At 41.9% G+C, this 21,838-nt stretch overlaps 1 protein-coding gene across 2 annotated transcripts; it reads right to left on the bottom strand.

Moving 5' to 3' along the window:
* Nucleotides 1-2,969: 2,969 nt before the first annotated feature.
* Nucleotides 2,970-16,409, bottom strand: onecut3b (one cut homeobox 3b). 2 transcript variants are annotated; one of them, XM_056421074.1, is made up of 3 exons: nucleotides 15,335-16,409; nucleotides 8,616-8,709; nucleotides 4,290-4,377 (listed from the first exon to the last, which is right to left on the bottom strand). In XM_056421074.1, exons 1-3 carry the CDS (start codon nucleotides 16,407-16,409, stop codon nucleotides 4,371-4,373), a joined length of 1,176 nt encoding a protein of 391 aa, XP_056277049.1. In that variant the 3' UTR covers nucleotides 4,290-4,370. The 2 variants fall into 2 exon arrangements, with proteins under 2 accessions (XP_056277048.1, XP_056277049.1); XM_056421073.1 differs by lacking the exon at nucleotides 8,616-8,709 and having other exon boundaries at nucleotides 2,970-4,377.
* Between the last annotated feature and the right edge of the window lie 5,429 nt (nucleotides 16,410-21,838).

Raw genomic sequence — 21,838 nt, 5'->3', positions numbered from 1 at the left:
TCTTTCTCTCTCTCCTTCTTTCTTTTTGTTGTCTCTGCTCTATTTGAAATTGATTGTCTTCTACCATCACAAAGACACTTGGTTCTGATTGATTTGTAAGGGAAGAGGGGGAGAACGTCGACACTGGGTCTTCCAGAGCTCTGAGGTCTGTCAGAAGGAAAAAGGAAACAACGCCATTTTGTTGCACTGGAGGAAACCCGCATTTCAGCTGCCTGGCTGTGTGTTTGTTTGTGTTTCTACTGAAGCAGACAAACACACCGGCTTATCAAATTTAGATTAAGTAGGGATGAGCTGAAATACCGGAATAAAACGGAGAAACTCACTTACACCTGTGTGACGAAACAAAGGGCAGATACAGACATGGAGGTGTGGAGACTATTCCCACACAAAGGGAAGGGTTGCAGCAGGAAGGACAGACGCACAGATGAAGCTGATACATGTACAAATACACACTTCTTTTTTAACAAATACACAAATAGTTCATAAAAGACACAGACCTAAAAAGAATGTACCTGGAAACTAAACTCAGTTGTTTTTTCCCTGTTTCTCCCCCTCTTCACCTGTAGAGGTACAATTCATCCTGCGGTTTATATACACATATATAGTAGCCATGCATAAAAGAATCGCTGATCCCAACCATAATGACAGAGGTGCTTTGGTTGGTTCTTTTTAAAAAATATGGAAATCACTTTAACACAATTTGGAAACAATCATTAAACACAAAATAAGTCAATAAGTGATGCAAAACAGAAATTAGTGCATCTTTTATATGTCATGTCCACCTTGATCTTGAACAATTTTCTCCATTTGTATGCGTTAACATATACTCGTAATCATATGTCACTGATGTCTTTGTCCTCTACTGCTACATCGTCATATATCATGTCCTTTCTTACCTGATCAATTATTCTTAAACATCCTTTGAGTGTTTCTTTTAACTCCAAAAAGGACAACGTGCAAACCTACAAACAATAAATTAACCAACTCAAAAAGATGTCGAACTATTAGACGGCTTTACCGCACACATTCCTTTAAATAAATCTTTTAAAAACAAACAATCATTTTCGCTGTGACTTTATCGTCACTCCCATAGCTAAACATTGTCATTATTGTTTCACTACATTAACCTTTACAATAAAGATTTGAGGTATATCAAGATGAATTGTCTACACATGCCTGCCTCGTTGTGATGCTACCCTGGACGGAGGGACCAGCACAGGGTTTGGATGGGTGGGGGTCACGGGGGGCTTCATGTGTCTGTTGGAGGTCAAAGGTCTCATCATTTCTGTACTGATTGATCATCAGTCGGTTGATACAAAGGTGAAAGTTTGAGATGCGAGCCAATGAGAGAGCGGAGTTAGAGGGCTTTGTAACCAATCAGAGCCACACACACACATACACTCGAGTTACAAATTACACAAAAATATCTCTGGTGGGAGTGTGTGTGCATGTGTGTATCGTGGAAGGACTCTGTGAGATGACATCGTCTCACCAGCATGTACAAACTTAAACGGTGGTGGTGAATAATATATTTTCCTTCCTTGTGTGAAAAATTAAAACAAAAAGTGTGTTTTTATGACACAAGGACCCGCTCCCCCTTCACCCAGTGTGTGCCCCCGTCACCCTAAACACTGTGTGTGTGTTTATGTGTGTCGATGTGTGCAGAGCAGTCCAACCGCTAGTTGAAGGAAAAAGGCACTCAACTCTTCCCACTTAACAAACACCTCTGTGTATTTGCCATGCGGCACGACTGCTCTGTGGAAGTGTGTACGTGCACCAAGAAGCACATTTGCATGTGTGTAGTGTTTGCATGTGTGTAGTGTTTGCATGTGTGTAGTGTTTGCATGTGTGCTCACGTCCCAGGTCCAGTGTGAACACGGCAGGCTTGAAGTATCTTTGGTATTGATGGCTGTGTCACAGTCCACTCTATTCTGTGAGGTAGCCACACACACATACAACTGTTTCCATCACGAACTCTTTGGGTCTGAGCTTCAAATATCTGCACTGAAACGCTACAGTTTCCCCCCTCTGGACTCGATGAGGCGTCTTTAGTGAGGCCTCCTCCAACAGGGGATCTGTTTTAGTGCACGACCAGAACCCAACAGAACTTAAATGTTTCTGATGATGGGCCTTTTGATGCTCTTGCTGCACCCTTCTTCCTCCTGTCTGCTTCTTCTCTCTAATATGATTATCTCCCGCGAGAAGATGTTACACAACAAGTGGCGTTGCCCACCAAATAAATTAAAACAATTAAAAAAAGACAGAGAAATGAGGCGGTTCTCTTGGTCACCAAAAAACAGCATTACCAGAGGAATGCGGTGACAGTCCGATACAAAGAGCTCATAGTTCAGAGATCAAGGATCAGGGGCCTTCCATCACACAGGTATTCACAAATATGCACAGTTCATCATCTGTGGTATTCCTTCCTCGTCTGTGCATAAGATCAGTCTATGTTGATTCTTCTTTTTTTCCGTCTTTAAGTTTTTACATTTTGTCAACAAGGTGCTTTTTTACATAAAGTTTTAGCACGTCATAGCACAATAGTCCCAAAAGAGAAACCATGTGTCTATGGTACTATTATTACCCGCATTAGTTCAGGAGGGAGGAATGAAAGAGACAACAGGGGGAGTAGCAAGAGAGTATAGATAAATAGAGAATAGATAAGACAGAGAGAGAGAAAGAGAGATGAAATTAATCACTATTTACAGTCATTGTGTTTCTTGTCGATCACATCAATGTGTTTCTGAGGTATGGAATAGGCGACGTGCCCGTGTAGTGCTCGCAGCTCGGCGGTTGTAATGACTCGACAGGAGCGGGCTGCACCTGTTCTCTGATTATCATAAAGAGGCAAACATCATTGGCACTCAGGATCCTATATTGTGACATTTGACCTCTGCGTTTGGCCACTAGAACAGAGCAGAGCCCATCCCCCCCCCCCTCCCCCGTCCCTCACCCCCTACACTCGGGCACAACACTTTTTTTAAACACGGGGAGCGTCACCCCTGTTTGATTGTTCTCCTTTTGTAACCTGAAAATAACCGCTCAAGTGGCTGCGCGGTGTAAGACCGTGGAGCCGTACAACAAGACGGTTTTTAAGAGACAAACATTCAAATGTGTATCAAAGTGTTTTGGAGTTATCGTATATTGTCAGTTTGTTTGGTGTTTGCAGGGCTACACGTCTGCTTAGATAGAGTTTGGGTATCTTTAGCCCAATAGAAATCTGCACTGCAGGTTACATACAGTGCGTTGCTGCAGGCCTGTTAACATGGGCCTTAACACATGCTCAGAACATGTCTAGATGTGGATTAAATGGACAGCAGGTGGCACTGTTATCCTGACATGGAGTAGGCCGAATCACTGCAGGAGACTTTGCACCCCAGGAGCAACACGCAGCCTGCAGTGATGCAGCGCGCGAGGTGGTGTGTGGCTCACGGGTCAAAGGACCTGTCGGGAGCGTTTCACAGACACTTGACACACAAACGCACCTCTCAATCAGCCTCGGTGTCTGTTACTGAAATGAGGTGTCCTGCCTCACAGCTATCTGCTCCCTGTCAGTGCATCTTTGGTGTGTTTACATCCTGACAACCAGCAGAGGTTCTCAATGCCTCCCTTGTCAAGGCTTCACGTGTGTTGGTATCTTTATCCTAATAGAAATCTGCACTGCAGGTTACAGTGTGGAACATAAAGTTTAGTATAGATGGATTTTCTTTGGTTTTCAGGTGGGTGCACTATAAGAGCCACGTGTGGTTGTTTGAGGGCAACTTGTTCAGAGCTGCTGGATCTTTGGTTTGAAAAAAAGTCACGATTTGAAAACGCATGTTAACCCCTCAGAGTAACATTCAGATCAAAAGAAATCACATGGGACATTGAGAAGATCTGATTCCTCTGCTCAAGTCATCAGCACTGTGAGCAGAAGAATCAGATGGTTGCGCTGCAGCTACACACCCTGTAGCTCTGCGTCCTCCATGTGTCTGTTCAACCCTCCGTCCTGCCACCGTCAGGCCGTGGAGAACGTGGCGGCAGAGGAGGTACCGGGTTGGATCGTTGAGTTGTTGTTGTTGTTGTTGTTGTTGCTGTTGCTGTTTCCGTGAGGAGTGTGCATGTGGCCGTGGCCGTGGCCGTGCACCCCATGACTGTGCTCCTCCGTGTCCCAGCGGTCCGTGCAGCGGCGGCGTGCGTTCATGAAGAAGTTGGAGACGGTGGAGAGCTCCAGGCCCAGCTGCTGGGAGATGGTGATCTGCATCTCCTTGGAGGGACGGCGGTTCTCTCTGAAGATGGCTACCAGGGTGCGACGCTGCAGGTCGGTGAAGACCAGTCGCTGCTTCTTTGGCAACTGGTTGCGCTCTCGTCCTCGGTCCTCCTCCTTACGTTTACATGCTGAAGAGGGGGAGGAAAGGGGCCGAGGAAAAGAGGGCAAGGACAGAAGAAAAGGAAGGAGTTCATTGCCAATCGAAATAGTCAAACTATTCCTTTACATTTACTGAAAACAAAACACAGAACTGGGTGGAAAATAACAAATAATGCAATATATGGCTGAAAGACATCGGCCTATTCGGTCAGATATGGCTTAAAAACCCTAATTATGACATAGAGGGAAATGCTGAAGAATGTTAGACTTAAAATGACTCAAGAAAAAATCTGACCGTGAAACCAAAATGGTTAAAAATATGCAGGTGTTCGTGTTTAATTTTTTAACTGCAAAAACTGCAGATATACATAATGACTATATGATACAGGGAGAAAGAAACACATTTTGAGTTTAAATTAACACATTACAAAATAACATGTTCATGTAACTATGAGGGTAACATGAGGTATAGGCAGGCTACAAAAGAGAGAATGGAAAAGTGGAAATGCAGAAAGGAAAGTCATGAGTCAGTGAGTCGCCACGGATTGAAAAAGACCAATTAAAAAATATGTTCATATTCTGTATACAGGCCTATGAAATCTTTCCATGCGGAATACCGGACCACCCTTGGGATCTTTTAATGGCCATTACTGAGGCTTTTGCAAGTTTCAGCCTTTAAAATGTTGTATATCTTATATTATTGCTATTTGCTAAAGTACACTAAGAGTTTTTAGATTGATTTATTTCCTTCCAAGGAGTTTTTCCTTTCCACTTATTTCATTGTGGAATGACAATCAACTTGAGGATATCTGAATAATGCTTGAAAGCTAAGTTGTCTTAATGTTCCTGACAAAGTCAATCAGTCTATTCAAACATGTAGTTTGGAAAACTCTTCCTGTGGTGTGTTCAAGAAGACTCGGAGATTTGAGACTCAATTGTTAAAGTTTTCTTTGCACAGAGGAAACAACAAACATGCTTTAATAATACTTTCCAGCAGCCAAGTATTAACTTCCAGATGTCCAACTATCCTTAATTAAGATACAAAGGGCAGTGCATTTAATTTCCCCTGCTGTTAAACGGACATTGAACTATATGAAGTAAATAATAATAAAACAAACGAACATTACTGAGGCTAATTGTTCATAGGGATGGATTCCCTTTGTCACGCAAGTTTTAAATCTCTACAAGTTGATTTTTTAAAAGTGCAGTGAAATGAGCTGAAAGCAACGGCCGCCTGGAGGATAGGAAATCAATCTAAAAACTATAGAAGGCTTCGAAAGGGTCATCATCAGTAATTTAAAGTGGGTTATAAAGGGTGTATGGGCTACGACATTTAAAGTTGAGGTTACAATGTTTAAATGTGGGACGAGTTTGATTGTTGTGTGAGGCTCTATATGTATAATTGTATTATTTTTGTCTAATGATACAGATCTCTAATAAATTAAATAAAGATGATGGTGGGGAAAAGCCTGCAGGTTTACATGGTGGGTCTGTGTGTGTTGGTGAAACTGGAGGAGCGTGATGTGAAATGCTGACATTCAAAGCGGAGTGCCGTGCCTGGATGCACCGTCAGTAGACCGACTGTGCTGTGGAGACTGAAGGGAGTCTGTTCTGTTCTGCTGCCCTAAAAAGCTGCAATGATCGATTTTCCGCGGTTTTCTCCTGAACACGTGGTCCAGTAATCAGGGCTCCCTTCCCCACCCGATCGATCCTCATCGATCCGCGAGACCGAGGTGTGTGTGTGTGTGCGAGTGTGTGAGTGTGTGTGGGCGCGCGCACGCTTGTGCATGTGTGTGCGTGTATATATATATGTGTGTGTGTGTGTGTGTGTGTGTGTGTGTGCCTCGCATTGGGGAGTATAGCTCGGGAGCGCGCAGTGTGACAGACAGATGGAGAAGAATTTGTTTATCTGTGGAAGAACAAAGGAGATGTGGCGGAAAAGAGGCAGTCATCCAGCCTCAGAGAGGACAAAGGAATGTCTTTCATAATAGTCTATATCACTGATTTTTTTTAATTTTTTAAGTGTGCTCGCGTGCACGAGTCTGAGCTCTCGCATGAAAGAAAGGCACAAAGTGAGGAATTATAGTCATCCCAGACATGGGGGGGGGGGGGGGTGTGCACATGTGTGGTAGAGGAAGGAAGAAACATAGGAGCGGGTGAGGGAATACAAGCTGGGAGTGAGGGGGAGAAAGGCTAGCTGCAGTGTGGAGGTGATGTATGCAAATGATTGATGACTTTATAGCAGGTTTAGACAACAGCAGTAAACAGATTTGACTGGAGGTGGGTGGGTAGTGGGGGTGGGGAGGGGGATCAATAAGAATGTGCACATGTGCATGCCCGCATGTGTGAGCGTGCATGTTTGAATTACCATTGTCCATGCGCTTTGCAAGCAAAGCATAATTAAGATGCTTTCCAGAGTGTATATGTGTGTCCCAGCCTCCACAGATACCTCCTGGACTTCTTCAACTGTTTCCCTCTTGTTGTTTTTCTCAATTGTTTTAATTTGCCCTCAGATTGATAGCCCCCATATTGATTGATCCTCACTTCAGAACCATTCCATGGAACGTTTATTCAATTGGTTCAGGCCCAGCCATGCCAGAATCTGCTCGCGGCTCTCTAAGTGCTGTCTCAAACCAAACTCAATACTCCCTAATGTAATGACTGAATGCTAGTGCTAATATAGTGATAATTTAATATGTAATGCCTGTTTTCGAACAACTTGTGCTACCGGCCATTTTACAATGCCAACACCACTCTGGTTCTCCTCCATCAGCTGAAATGGAACTGTGCAGCTCTGAGGCTGGCAGAGCGACACATCCCGACACGCTAAGCCAAGGAGCTATAACACAAAGCCTGCTCAAAACATATTTCAGATAATCAATAGATCCATTTAAAATGAAACCCCTAAACATCCTCTTCCATAGCAATGATAGGACCACAGGGAAGGGGAAGGAAGGGGCTCATTAAAACCACCTCTATTGAGACAACAACATTGTGGCTATCTTTAGTTGCCTCATTACCAAATGGGCTTTTCTGAAGAGACAAGTGGTGATGCTCACCAGTCTCAAGTGGCACTTGCTTGTGTCGTCTCTTTATGTCCTGCTCGGTGTCAATGATGCTAAAAGTACTTTAGTTAATCTTAACCTCTTGCTGATTTAAAGATTAAATCAGCGGGTCCTTTAAGATCCGCTCCGCTCAATCATCATACTGTTTCTACCTTACCTTCCGTTGTATGAAACGGTGCACTTGTGAAAATGGGGAAGAGCAGTGCAATGGTTGACCTTCATGTCTACGAGCCTATATGTGAACTGGTGAAAGCTATGGTGCTATCTCACAAATAAAACTGGATTGGACAACAAATTCTGTCCATTTCTTTAAGAATCCCCTTGTGTTTTAGGATGTATAAAATACAGATATGTCAGATATGTGCATTCCACAAGGAAAGTATACACAATTATCCATTTATAAACTCCTAAAATTGCACCCCTTTGCAGCAAAATCCAGAATCTATATGCATATTTGTCAACGGTTTAATACCAGACATAAGTTATCTTCACTGAAAAGTCCATTCTAACTTTAGGCGGACTGGAGGCTTTAAGTGCATCACAATCGTATAAATTGCATATTGACGGACGATTGGCTCAGGTGAACACAGACAAACGTTCCCCCTTCAGCAGATGAAACGTGTCGAACTCTGTGCATCATTCTGCATGGTGAAGCTCAAACATCCAAAGGACATTTTTGAGTGGAGGGGGGGCTCTATGTCCTCCTTAAGTCATTATGAAACACATGTGATGATACTTGTTACAGGCTGAATGACAATGCCTTCAGACCGGCATTCTCTGCCTGCTGTGCTTTTAAATGTTAAATGTGGAGGACAGTTTATGCATCACAGTGCAAATATAAAGAGATGGAAACTAATACGTGTGAATCACATTTAAAAGGCCATCTTATACATCGTGGGGTGTTCTGAAATAACAAAGCAGCTTTGATATCAGGGCAATCCTCAAAAACAGAGAACCACAAATATCAATTTTAAAAAATAGATAGCTGGAGGAGTGCATTGTGGTTATATGCGTTTATTTACTTAGAATACTGCGTGTGTGTGTGTGTGTGTGTGTGTGTGTGTGTGTGTGTGTGTGTGTGTGTGTGTGTGTGTGTGTGGGGGGGTATGGAGGTGTGTGCGTGTGTGTTTGTGTGTGTAGGTGGGGGAGGGGGGCAGATGGGGCATGGGGGGGTGGGGGGGGGGGGCAGACGGTGAACTAACCGCACCGTGCTGCTGCTAGTCGACGCCTGGACGGACGGATGGGATCGGGCTTTGTGTCCGCTGAGACGGGCCCTCTCGCGCCCTGGACGGACTACTGCAGGCGAGAAACAGTTTGGCGTCAATCACTCTCTGTCACACCTCTCAGATGTACGGTTATTGATTGTATTGATCATATTATAGGCCTATTCATTGCTGGGAAAGGAAAACGCCTTCATCCCCACCGGCATTAACACACAGCAGCGGGGAAACCAAACCAACCCGTCCTCAAAAAAAAATACACTCAATTGATTCGGATTGGTTTATTTGAAAGCTTTCGTTTATTTGTCAATGTAAAGCTTGTGTTGTCCTGTTGAGACGAGAGATCGGCCGCTTTACAACCTATCACATATTGGCTTGTAGTCTATAAAGGGTGTTTATTGCCTCTCGCTGTTCCCCTAACCAAACGGTTTACTCTATTTAGCGACTCCGAAACAACTCACAATAAACTGTTGCACCACTTCTCAAACATTTGCTGCTGGAGAGAATAAAACGAGATTGCGATGCAAACGAGAAAAAACGAGCCATCAGGGAAAAGTTCAGAGAAATGTCTCCGGTGTTGAGAATAAGAAACCTTTATGAGACAGATGTTACATTTTCTATTCGCAATTATTAACGTTCTGCTTTTAGTAAAGCCACAAAAATGGTCTATTTAACTGTGTTAGTCGTCCGGAAGTGTTTTATATGTATGTTGTTATCAGCATGTGTTTGATCGTTTCCGCTTCTTCTTTTTGATCAAGAACCGGAGCCTAACATATAGGCCTACCAGATGTGCGACCTGCTACCGGCATATGGTTTGAAGAACTATTAATAGTGTGGGAAGTTGTGAACTAACAAAACCTTCTTTTTTTGAATACAGTAAATCTTTTTTTAAACGGGTATCATCGTACTGAAGTGTAACTGATAATTACATACTGGCTAAATGGGGAAATATGTAACTGTATATGGTCTCGCTAAAACGATTCACTGATCAGAATTACGTCCTTTATACACACACACACAGAGAGACGCACACACGCACACACACGCGCGCGCACACACTGCAGAGAGTATAATGTTGAAACACGTTTCTGTGTGATTAATTTACTTAAGTTAATAAAGTTGATGTTGAAAAGTTAAAGACTAATTTACCTGACTACTCAGATTAATCAGCACCTTTAACACCAATCGGTGTGAGAGCAGGAGGCCTTTTCCAAACTGGCACGAGGTAATTAATGAAGGTTTACCAAGACGGGGCTCTAATCTACTAAATTAAAAAAACAAAATAAGAGCTTGGATATGGAGAAGCATCAAATGAACAACCTTATGGCATGCCTGCTTATATTATTATATATACTGTATATATATATATATGTATATATTATATATATAATTATTACTTATTGATATCATGAGACCTTTTTACTCAATAGCAGGCGAAGTGCATGGGGGGATGTGAGGGATCAGATGAGTTTACATACAACATAAAAAATGTATGTCTCCCATTTTTTATTTTTTATGCATGTTGCAGCCCTGCAGCCCATGCACAGCATTTAGTTTGGTGACATTAGAATAATGAGACATGTTTGGGCATAACTGTCACTAATATCCATTGTTATCAGTTGTCATGAATCACATTTATAATATTCGGTGTGCCGTGTTCTGGCAGTTTGCATGCTGTGCTATATTTTAATATTTTCCGAGGGCCAGACACATTCATTCTCATTTACACTGAGTGTCAAAATATTTGACTCCGGTGTGCCAAAGTGAGTTCTGTCTGTTACACAGAGAGAAGACCGGAGAGCAGAAATGAAATAAGGGTGGAAGGCAACTGATCTGCTTTGCTGATGCTGGAACAGAGCCAGACGAGAAGGGGGAGGAAGGAGGAAGGCAGCGAGGGAGGGAGAGAGAGAGAGAGAATGAGAGAGCCGAAGAGCAGAGGAGAGGAAATCAATACCGATTCAGAGTGAGTCAGATAAGCCTGAACAATGTATAGTGCAGACACACTCTATAAACCAGTCACACACACACACACACAAACAAACACACACATGTGCGTGTGGAAGCACTCACACAGACACACACGCACTGGGTGAAATGTGCATGCCTCCATAAAGGTGCATTACAAACCCCATAAAGCATTGCAACCTTTAAAATCAAATGACATCACAACCTTGTATTGCTTTGAAGATTCGCTGACATGAGCAGAAAGCACTCATTACTACGACTCAATAGGCAACTGGACGCTCTGGTGCTCTTTGTCTACTGTAAGATGCTCTTAAGCTCTGTTTCGAATACCAGCCTCCCTGATTTCACAACAAATATTGCAGTTCTTTTGTTTAAAATGGTCAGACAGGCAGATTTTTCCAGCCTCATACATGTGTTTTCTTTTTCTTTTTCAGCACTGCATGTCTACAGCTTGTTGGTGTCACATCAGCACTGTTGGTATTTCACAGGATGTTTTGGGGTGTAAACATAATTCTTCAAAACCACTTACATGCTCTGTAGCGTGGTGTTTAGGTGTGTGGTCGTCAGCTGTAACCACAGATTTGACTTTGCTTACCCGATGCTGTTACGCTGGAACACCACCGCTCTCTGCTGCTCTCTTTCTTCCCCTCTCCCCTCCGTCTCCCTTATACTTATCAATTATTAAGGTTGGTATTGATCCTTTCCCTATCCTGCCTCTATCTGGCGGTTCACACAAAGACCAAACCAGCCTGCCCTCACTCAATCAATGGCATCTGCCCACTGTGTTTTCACATGGCAGTTTGGCTTTTCTCGCTTTTGCTCTTACGTCGGGCTGATTGAAGTTTTGTACTTCCAATTTAGTCCATTTGGATTCTTCAGAAATATGAGAAACAACAGACCGATATTAATCTTTCATGCCACAAGCAAGTTTGAAGGGCATTAAAAGATGGGTCTGGTGAGAGAGCAGAGACAGTGGAAAAGGGCTGTGTTCATTGTTTGACTTCATGAAACAGCTCTTGTTCATCCTCGTCCTGCAGGCAATTCTTTTGTTTTGTTTCGTTCTGCGGCGCCGATCTCCTGAAGCCGAACAACCTGCCTGTTGCCACGTTAACCAGTGAAAGATTAGTGATATTATTGCCATATGCTGCAGAGAGAAAGAGAGAGAGAGAGAGAGAAAGAGAGAGAGAGAGCACCAGGGAGTGAGAGGAGGGGGTTGGAAAGGGGAAACGGCCTTATTGATCTCCTATGTGCAAAGCCAGGCAAACACGGAGAGGACAGAGCTACACTATTAATGACACTCACAGCCTCAGCTACTAATCCTCATCTATCTATCTATCTATCTATCTATTTATATCTAAACCCCTCTGATTCAACGTTTCAAAACATAAGAACCAGGCGAAGCAGAGTGATACTCTTTTTTAGGACCCCTATGTATCACGAATGTAAATACACTGTATTCTGCTAAATATAATGTTGTTGTCATTTAACTGGTGGATTACAATCTGGAAAAGAAGGATATCGATGTGATTCCCTTTACTGTGATAAGGATACTGAACAGATAGCTTCTGAGTTATGAAAACCAACAGTGGCAGAATCACGTGGTGCTGTTCGTCAAAACAGGGCAGCACTCTCAATTCTCATTATTCTCATTTTCAAGATTTAAAAAATCAGTGATTATCTGGTCCCCTTAGCACTCCCCATCCCAGTCCATATTTCATCAGAACTGTTTAAGCTTATGGTTTCTTGAAATAGATTTGGGGGTATCGGTTTACAGTATAGCCTATAAGCCATGTTTTTAACGTCTTCATTTAAATTTGTTACATCTGTTATTATAGGAATTGTGTCCTATCAGTTTATTACAGATTGTTTAATCAAATTAAATGATGATGACAGCGCTATAAGAAGCATCTATTCTGCATCACACCAGCGATTTATGTTCTAAGTTTAGAGCTGTTATGGCGCAGAGACCTCGCGGTTATTGCGTCTTTCAGCTCCGATATTGATCTGTGTGCCACATTTTAAAAGGAGTGGGAACTGGCGTATTGATCAGGCAACCTGGGGTCACCCCGCTTCTCCCGCGCAACTAGTTGGCCCATGTAACCCCACCACCGTGTGTTTATAGTCGGACAGAGAGAGGGAGAAAAAAAGGCATCGTGAGAGGGCAACCATCTCGAGGTTTATTGTGAATCAATTGCAATTTGCTTTGAGCCGATCAAAAATATAGACCTGCAAATGCAAGTGGTGACGCCCAAAACAACCATGAAATTATTTGTTTTATATTGTTATAAATGCACTACGATTCTACTTTATTGTTTTTTTTGAACAATCTATATTTTTTTCAGGTTTTTGGAAATAAAGATATCATTTTCGTGGTGAAGCTGCTGCTCTGTATTTCTCAACCAATAACTTAAACCTTATTTAAAACCCATTTTTAGTTAATTTTGCACTTTTTTTTTCTGTTCAAAAGATCTCTTTCAGATTCACAATTCAAAATAGGGCCTCTGAATATGAATATACCTCTTAGATTTTGGACCGATAGCTCAGGCAAAAAAAAACAAACAGGTCAAACAAGTCATTGAGGGTTAATCTTGACTTTCTAGCTTTTCTTTTCCAGGTAGTAGCCACGATGACTGGGGGAACACAATTGATGTGTTCATATAGTACAAACATTGTTTTTGAGTTGAATATAGGAAAAGGATTTTTTTTGTTTTTTAGCCCTTCCCAAACAGGGATGCTAAGTGCTATATGTGGCTAATACATGGTTGGGACCCATTTGGGGGGGGGGCTTGGAGGGCAAAAAAGCTAAAAAGAAAGCAATTGAGAAAAAAAAAATAAGCTAAAAATTATAAAAACTCACAACAGGGTCTCAGGGTAAACCACACACCCCTCTTCAAGTCCTGGATTTCAGACAGCCAATTAACTCTTGTGGATTAACTCTTAAATTTCACCCCGTCACAAAGCCCTATCCACCTGTCCTGGATTCTGTGTCTCATTTTCAGGACTAATACTAAGGAGATAGAGATATATTTGCACTTGTCAAAAATTAAAAATATGCAAATTGAAGCAAAGGGCTGTAAACCTGACCAATTTGACAAGGGGCCCTTAGCTTTGGGCCCTCGGTCCAAAACTATCGGTCCAATATCATCTCATTGCTATCATATTCTTCTTTGAAGAAAAGAAATATAAGTTTGCCTTGTTTGAAAATTAACTAACCAAAATAAAAAGATGATCGTTAAGGTAACAAGGATACTTTATGAGCAATTTTCTACGACTTTCTTTTTGGAGTTTCTTGGAGGATTCCCCAAAGTCTTATATTTTAGTAAATGCCCATAATATATATATAAAATATACAGTGAATCTGGAGAGACAATTGGGAGGTCATGGGAGTTCTGCAGAGAAGTGCGAGTAGTGTGTGTGTGTTGTGTGTGTTGTGTGTGGTGGTGTGTGTGTGTTGTGTGTGTGTATGTGTCTTGTCTGTGTGTGTGTGTCTGTGTGTGCGTGTGTGTGTGTGCGTGTGTGTGTGTCTGTGGTGTGTGTGTGTGTGTTGTGTGTATGTGTGTATGTGTGTGTGTGTGGTGTGTGTGTTGTGTCTGTGTGTGCGTGTGTTGTGTGTGTGTGTGTGGTGTGTGTGTGTGTGTGTGTGAGTGTGTGTGTGTGTGTGTGTTGTGTGTGTGTGTGTGTGTGTGTGTGTGTGTGTGTTGTGTGTGGTGTGTGTGTGTGTTGTGTGTGTGTGTGTGTGTGTGTGTGTGTGTGTGTGTGTGTGTGTGTGTGTGTGTGTGTGTGTGTGTTGCATGCATATCCATGGTTTATATTTTTTTATCCACAATTTTACCTCCCTTTTGACAATTTTTATGTTTTTTTTTGAATAAATACTCTATTTTCCAGATACCTGCTCTTTTGTTTGATGAAAGTGATGGTTTTTTTTATTTTTTTTTGTTTGTTTATTTATTTTTATGTATTTATTATATATATTTTTGTTTATTGTTATTGACGTATTTACTTCGTTTTAACAGACAAATCGGACTAACATTTGAAAGCTTTTTTTAAAAAAATGCTTTTTTTATTTTTTTTGGGTGAAAAAGCAGAACTTTGGTTAAGATGCGAACTTTAAGTTATATTTATAACAAGTTTCTTAGTTTATGACCGTATGTGACTAAGTCTAAGGGTGAGGTGGTGGTAGTGTGGTGATGTTTGTTTTAAAGTTTTAATTAAAAAAAGAAAATAAAAAAGTAACCAGCAGTAAAATCTTCATTCACTTTGATCCAAACAACGCTTATGCTGGCCAGAATACGCAGATGAGAATCAATATAACACATAATAATAAATAAGAAAGAGAACGCTTTTTACAATTCATAACAACAACACAAAAAGAGAGAATAGAAAGATACGATGGAAGGAGATATTGTTATTATAATACGTCAAATACAAACCAAATCTGGAAGGAGAGAAATACAAGTCAGTAATTTGGAAGGAGAGAAATACGTGTTTCAGTCAAAAAACGTAACAAATTATTAGGTTTTAGTCTGAACGTAATTTTTGTGATACAGGGTTGGTATTTCTCGGGTGAACTGTCCGTGGTGCTGAATCTTTCCGGCCTGCGCAAGTTCAATGGGCCTGATAACAGCCTGCTTTGGGCAACAAAAACGATGGAAGGTGGTCCACCTGATACTCTCAGATGGATCAGCTTTATTGTGAAATAACAAGTAAACTAATAAAGGGACAGTAACCCATCTTACCGGCCAGCCGGAGAGCAGACATGCGTTGAAACTCAGGCTCCTGCAGCCACTTCCACATCCTCCTGAAGGTCTCCCGGCCTGACTTGAGCTTACTCCAGGGTTTAGGGTTCCGTAGCAGGTCTGACAGGGTTCCCTGCGACCGACTCAAGATCCTCTGGGCGAATATGGCCTGAGGGATGGAGTACCGCTTTAACTCGGCCGTTATCCGCTGTGCCACCTCCTTTGTGTTGATTTCTTCCCCCTGCATGCCTGATTCTGCCTGCCCGGCTCCGTGACCGTGACTCTCTCGGTCCCCCAGCATCACCGCGCCGTTCGCCTGTGAGTGGAGGTGACTGTGTGGGTGGTGGTGCATGCTGTTGAGGTTGGAGATCATACCGTGGCCGTGGCCCCCTAAACTCCTAGCTAGGTGCTCTTGGTCACTTCGGGACAGCATGGAGGCGTGGGACTCAAACCCTGACACCGGAGAGAGCATCTTGCCGTCGGTGGAGAGGTGTGCGCTCGGACCGTAGGCTGACAGCGGCTGCTGGGAGTTGTGCAAAGAACCCAGCCCGCTTGACAGCGGGGAGAGCGAGCTGTGACCCATACCGGACACGGACATCTCTTTGGGGTAGTGACTGTACAGATTGCCCATGGAGGCGAGCCCCCGGTGGTCGTCCCGCATCAGCGTGAAGCTGCCGCTGACGTTCCCGGCGGAGAGTCGTTGATGGGCGGCAGCATGATGGTGGGAGTGCGGGTGGTGAAACTTATCCGAGACGGTGGATATTGGAGGTAGATGCTGCAGAGGGGTCAGAGTGGTGTACGTGTTGCTTAGGCTCATCCCGGTCTCGCACATGCTGATGGACGGGTGCAGGTGTCCAGACAGCGCAGACGGATCTGTCCGGTAGTCCCCGCCGGAGCCCTCCAGGAGTGAAGCCATGCCGGAGACCATGGCTGACCGCGAGCCGGGAGTATGCGAAACCATATTCCGGGGAGCGGAGCCGAGGGACTGCGACGGCCGTGCGTGCGGAGAGCCCATGAGGTCTCCCATCTGGGAGTGCAAGGAGACGCTGTGAAGGTTCTCCATGGTGAGCTCCATGGCTGGAAGGATGTGTGTTCCCCTCTCCCACCCTCCCCACCCTCTCCCCCTGTCTCTGCCTCTCGCTCTGGTCAATCACGCGCAGAGACGCGCTCCCTAGCCCTCCTGGAGAGATACAATTGCCAAACCTTTTGAATGCCAATCCATTGATCAAAGCTCTCCGATCAATTCGGTGTGGTGCCGATAAGTTCTGATGTTCCGAGGAAAGTACAGAGCCGAGCGTCTCCGCGGCGCCGCAGCGCTTTATGCATGCATGTGGTCGGGAGCTCTCCAGGGCTGTATCTCATCTCTGGTCCAACAGCGCTTCCACTAAGAGCAGGCTGAGCCGCGTGTCAGAGAGATGGGAGCGCGCATATGTATTTAAAATGTGGGGCGGGTACGAGCGCAGTTCTTTTGAAAAGTCTTCCTCACTGGGATATTTAAAAAATGCCTGGTGAAATCTCAACGGATAACTCAAAGTTATAAACTAACATATAAATGTCTTTTATTTTTGTTGTTGTAGTTGTAAATATTTCAAATAGCATTTGATGTGTGTGTATGGGCATGCGCGCGCATGAAGCCCGCGTGTACCTGTACACACATTACATTCAGACAGGTGATGGTCGGATGTGAATATGTGTAAAATACAGTCAGTTTCCGGATACAGGAGTTCCTTACAGATAAACTTTGTTTTCCCACGGACTGTATGGTTTTGCATGTATGCGCTCAGTGATAAACCTGATCGAAGTATTGATTGACAGAGATTAATGACGTGGCGCAGGCCGATAGGGGGGGTGGGGAGGGGGTTACGGAGGTCACAAAGTGAGTTAGGATCCCAACGCTGCAGACCAATGCCAACAGCACACTGGTTCTGGTGTGTGCGAAGTTCAGCGAGGTTAGAGATGAAGTTCAGTGTGTGATTGTATCTGCTTCGAAACATTGTTTCCCAAAAGAGTTTTGCGTAAACTATGTTTCATGACACACGCACACACTCATAGCCAAAGGAAAAGTAGACTTCAGCCTTACAGAGCGAGAGAGTTTCAATACATATAATTTACAACATTGCTAAAACCAATAACCTTTAAATAAATAAATATATTATTCTTGACTTGTAATAATAAATAAATTGTTTGCTTCACCAAGAATATAATGTAATATATAAATGTAAAGAACGTTTGACCAATGTCATTTATGGATACAATAATAACATAATTAATAATAGTGTTATTATTATAATAAATAATAATAATAGTTTAATTCTAAATAATAACAACAGTTTAATTCTAAACAATAATAATATTAATAGAAGCCTATATTTATTGCATTGCATTAGTTTGTATTTATTTTTCAGACAGTTAGAGCTTGTTGATCAGTGTTCTCAAAGCTCTCAGCTCGGCGAGCAGATCATGCCCCGCGTGTTTGATGCATGGTGGGTCCATCCGCTTCAACCACGGCTTTATCTGACTGTGTGTGTGTGTGTGTGTGTGTGTGTGTGTGTGTGTGTGTGTGTGTGTGTCTTTGAGTGTGTGTCTAATTGTGTTATGACAATTTGTTGTGTAAAATAGTCTCTCTTTCTTTTTTAAATATTCTAGAATTGTGTTGAATAGTTCTCAGTGATTTAGTTTGCTGCACATAGCAAATTAAGTAAGGACATCGAAAAGAAAGATATTGTGTATGTATTATTTAGTGTGTTCATTAAGCATTAACAGAAAAGAATATTCATAAAAAGAAAGACAGCCTGCCTTTAACTCAACCGTGACATTGGATCAGCCAAATAGCCTCCTAAATTAAGCTAAAAGAGCTTTTTAGAAAAGGATGTTTTTGTCAATACTTTGAATTAATTGAAACAAGGCAAATAAATAATAGTCCTCGCCATTAGATGTTTAACTACATTCTCAAAAAGGCACCACAATATTGTTTCGTTCTATTTTAACACATGAAATAAACCTAAATATAATTTTCAATATGCGTCTTCTTATTTTTTTACAATTAAAGAACTGAAACGAGAAGAAACACCACACTCTCTCTCTCTCTCACACACACACACACACACACACACACACACACACACACACACACACACACACACACACACACACACGTCCGCACACACTGTGAGTAAATGTAATTTTGGTATACGCCATAAAATCGGAGCTGAATCTTATTAATTGCGCTTGTTCTGCTTTTTTGCCATATTTTAATCACAAGTTCATGAGGTGACTTCTTCTTCTTCATTTTTAAACCAAGCATAACCTGTAAATTAAGCAGTATTTCCATTCTAACTGCTGGTCCTGTATATCACAAAGCTCCCGGTTAGGCTGTTTCCCCTAAAGTTCAGAAATAGATCGCCGCGTTCGATATATTGATCATCGATCACTTCAATCTATAGCTCGGCGTTGTTTTCTAAACACACATAGGCATGTGTGTGAGATCGTGTCAGTGTTTAGGCGTTGACCTGGACCACATGAATGGCTGGCACCAGATATATGTTGAATAGAAAAATAAACGTCAGCTGGGTAGTGTTTTTGAGCAAAAGGCCATTAAAACGTTCCTCCTCCTCCTTTAATACGGGGAGTACTCCGCGTGCAGCAGGGCCTGCACGCAGCTTCTTTCTCTGACGTGGTTCACAGGCAAGAAGATTATGATTATAATGAAAACAAAACATTCTTCTCTTCATTTAATAAACAAATAGTTGTATTCGTCGTCTGTCCTATTTGTTGCAGTAACACATGTATAATTGAGTCCTTTTGGTTTTCTATTGGGCTAAAAACATTTATCTGCACTTCAAGGCTTATATTATCGGGTTGGCTCGCGACGATAATACGCGCGTGTGTGTGTGTGTGTGTGTGTGTGTGTGTGTGTGTGTGTGTGTGTGTGTGTGTGTGTGTGTGTGAATGTGAAACGCAAATCGCATTTGATATGAGGTCAGATTCGAGTGTTACATAAAGTAATAAAACAGAGCATCTGTAGTTTATTTTTTTTACCTATATTTAAATTAAATATCGGCAGAATGACGGGTATGTTGTGTGCGTCTTAATTCTCTTAACCTTTCAATGTTTGCATTTATTCAGTATTTTCCGCAATTCATAGTCACCCTGTCAGCAAAATTCACCACATATTCGTCTTGGAGAGAGACTGGTGAGTTGTGGCTAAATATAATGATCAACATCTGACAAGCTCAGAGCAAGTATGTCATTAGAGGAAACTTCAGCTTATTTATGCAGATAGCTGAAAACAAGTCCATCTGCGTTGCTGTCTGCTGAACTGAACACATTGTATTGGATGCATGTTTTACAAAAAGAATACCAAAGTGGATTAAGATGACTACACAAAGCTTAAAGGGTGCATGTGGAACGTGGAACGTAGAACGTCGAACGTAAAGTAGAACGCATTGGAACGTTGTTGAGAAAGATCATGTTTAAATTGAAATATTAACACATTACAAGAGACATTGAACTTCTTCTGCAGACTCAAGCTTTCCACATCGTTGTTCAAAACTATACATTTATAAATAATATATTCATGAGCAAAACATTGATTTACTTTTTTTACTTTCCCCACAGTCTGGCCTTTTTTTTGTATAGAGCTGCATGCACATCTTCTGAGGCAAAAATCTGAGGGATGTCGGTCACGTTTATTTGTGTTATTTATTTCTTCAAAACATCCCAAATATTTCACTGTATATATGTGGGAAATAATATAAGGGTTTAACAACATTAAAGGGAATTTCATCTTTTTGAATGTTCAATGAGTCAATACAGCATGGTTTGAGTATTTTACTGCATGCCTCAAGAACATCATTTAAAAAAGCTATTAAATATCCAGTGTTTTGTGAAACCTGACATTCAAGATATTACAGATTTATAAGCAACTGAGTGCCATTGTGGGTATTTTGTCCACCGTGCATCTGTATTTAGAGAAAATCCAGCATTGTATTAAGTGAGAACTTTGAAAACACATCTGTTATCAACCTTTTCAATATTAAAGAATACAAGTCACCCTTGTTATAATCTAATAAATCTGACCAAGAAGGAAATTAAACAGTATTATAAAAAATATAAAACACACTTTCTTACATCTCAAGAGCATCTGGGATTCTGAAATTTTGAAAATGCTGCTAAAACATAAATGAAAGTAAAGATTGTTAGATGTGTCACTTTCCTGCTGGCGTATTGTAAGTCAGGAAGATAACAAGTAAAAGATCATGTGTCATCATTTATTTCTGCAGGTCATTTTTTTCGTTGTCATCTTTTTCTACATTTCACTGCATACATAGAGACGGTGACATTTTCATTAATCATATCTCTTTATCAACTGAAAATGCACAGTGGTACAACTTCTCTAGCATCCACATCCTCAGACTCCGGTTGCTAAGTAACAGAAGGAGAGATGTATTGAGACAGAATGGTCAATCAATTCTTCTGCCAGCTGTGTGTGTGTGTGTCTGTGTGTGTGCATGTGTGTGCGTGCGTTTGTGTGTGTGTGTGCGTATGTTTGTGTGTGTGTGTGCACGAGCCTGGTGTTTGTCTATTGCACTGCTAAATTGTTTTTGCAGCTCACGCCTGTAAGTAAGAATATATGCGAGTGTTCGAATCATCCCTTTTTCTTCAGCAATTAAATATTGGAAAGTAGATTACAATATCAATGGATCAGATCACAAATTATAGGATAGTTTTCCATACTTGTCATTTTAACCACTTAATATCGAGAGCAACATCATCTTAAACCATTTTAAATCCAAAGGGCAAAGGTCACCTGCTTCTCCTCCAGGGATTATCTGCTTTATAGCACATCACTCCAGAGTTTGAGGCATTTATAAGGGAAAGTCTTATCTTCGGCATACAGAGCCAAAGTAACAGATTATTAGTCAGCTGCACCACTGGAAGACATTCCCCAAAAGGGATGCATTGGACATCATTCGCTTCCCCCGGATCGAAAACGGCTAAAAAAACACAACCAAATACAAACAATCCTGACCTCTAGTTTGAGTTGGTTGCTCTTGTTTAGACTCTTTGTAAAAAACATATGGTTGAACTCGTACATTGGAAACATTTTAAAATCTGTTTTGGATTATGAATTCAACAGATGAAAGAGTGTTTTGTGTGTGTATGTGTGTGTGTCACGTTTTTTCTCCCCCGTATCAGGCTTATCATGAGACGCATTTGTGATCTTTGGTACACAAATGAAATAAAATGAGTCATAGTGAGCGGGGTTTATGGTTGGGAAGGTCACAGTTGATTGTGATGTGGAAACGGCAAACAAGACGAATAACTCTATGAAAAAACCCACCTCACTGAGCTTAGCTTCTCTAATTTCTCCATGAAAACCCGGAGGTTTCTCTCCCCGGGCTTCAGTGTTTACAAACCGAGCTTCCAATGCTTTAAAGATTGATACACAAAAACTGAAGTAAATGCTAAGCTTCACTTTAAACCACCTTCTTCATGTTTGTT

This window comes from Pseudoliparis swirei, chromosome 8, assembly GCF_029220125.1.
Source record: "Pseudoliparis swirei isolate HS2019 ecotype Mariana Trench chromosome 8, NWPU_hadal_v1, whole genome shotgun sequence".
NCBI classification, from domain to species: domain Eukaryota; kingdom Metazoa; phylum Chordata; class Actinopteri; order Perciformes; family Liparidae; genus Pseudoliparis; species Pseudoliparis swirei.
The sequence above is the reverse complement of the archived record's forward strand: the minus strand, read 5'-3'. Positions and strand labels throughout refer to the sequence as shown.

Excerpts from the sequence above, each read along its gene's own strand:
- onecut3b (XM_056421073.1), bottom strand. The coding sequence starts at position 16,409 with ATGGAGCTCACCATGGAGAACCTTCACAGCGTCTCCTTGCACTCCCAG. Across the intron at positions 4,378-15,334 it reads GTCTGCTCTCCGGCTGGCCG|CATGTAAACGTAAGGAGGAG; the intron begins GTAAGATGGGTT and ends CCCCCTCTTCAG.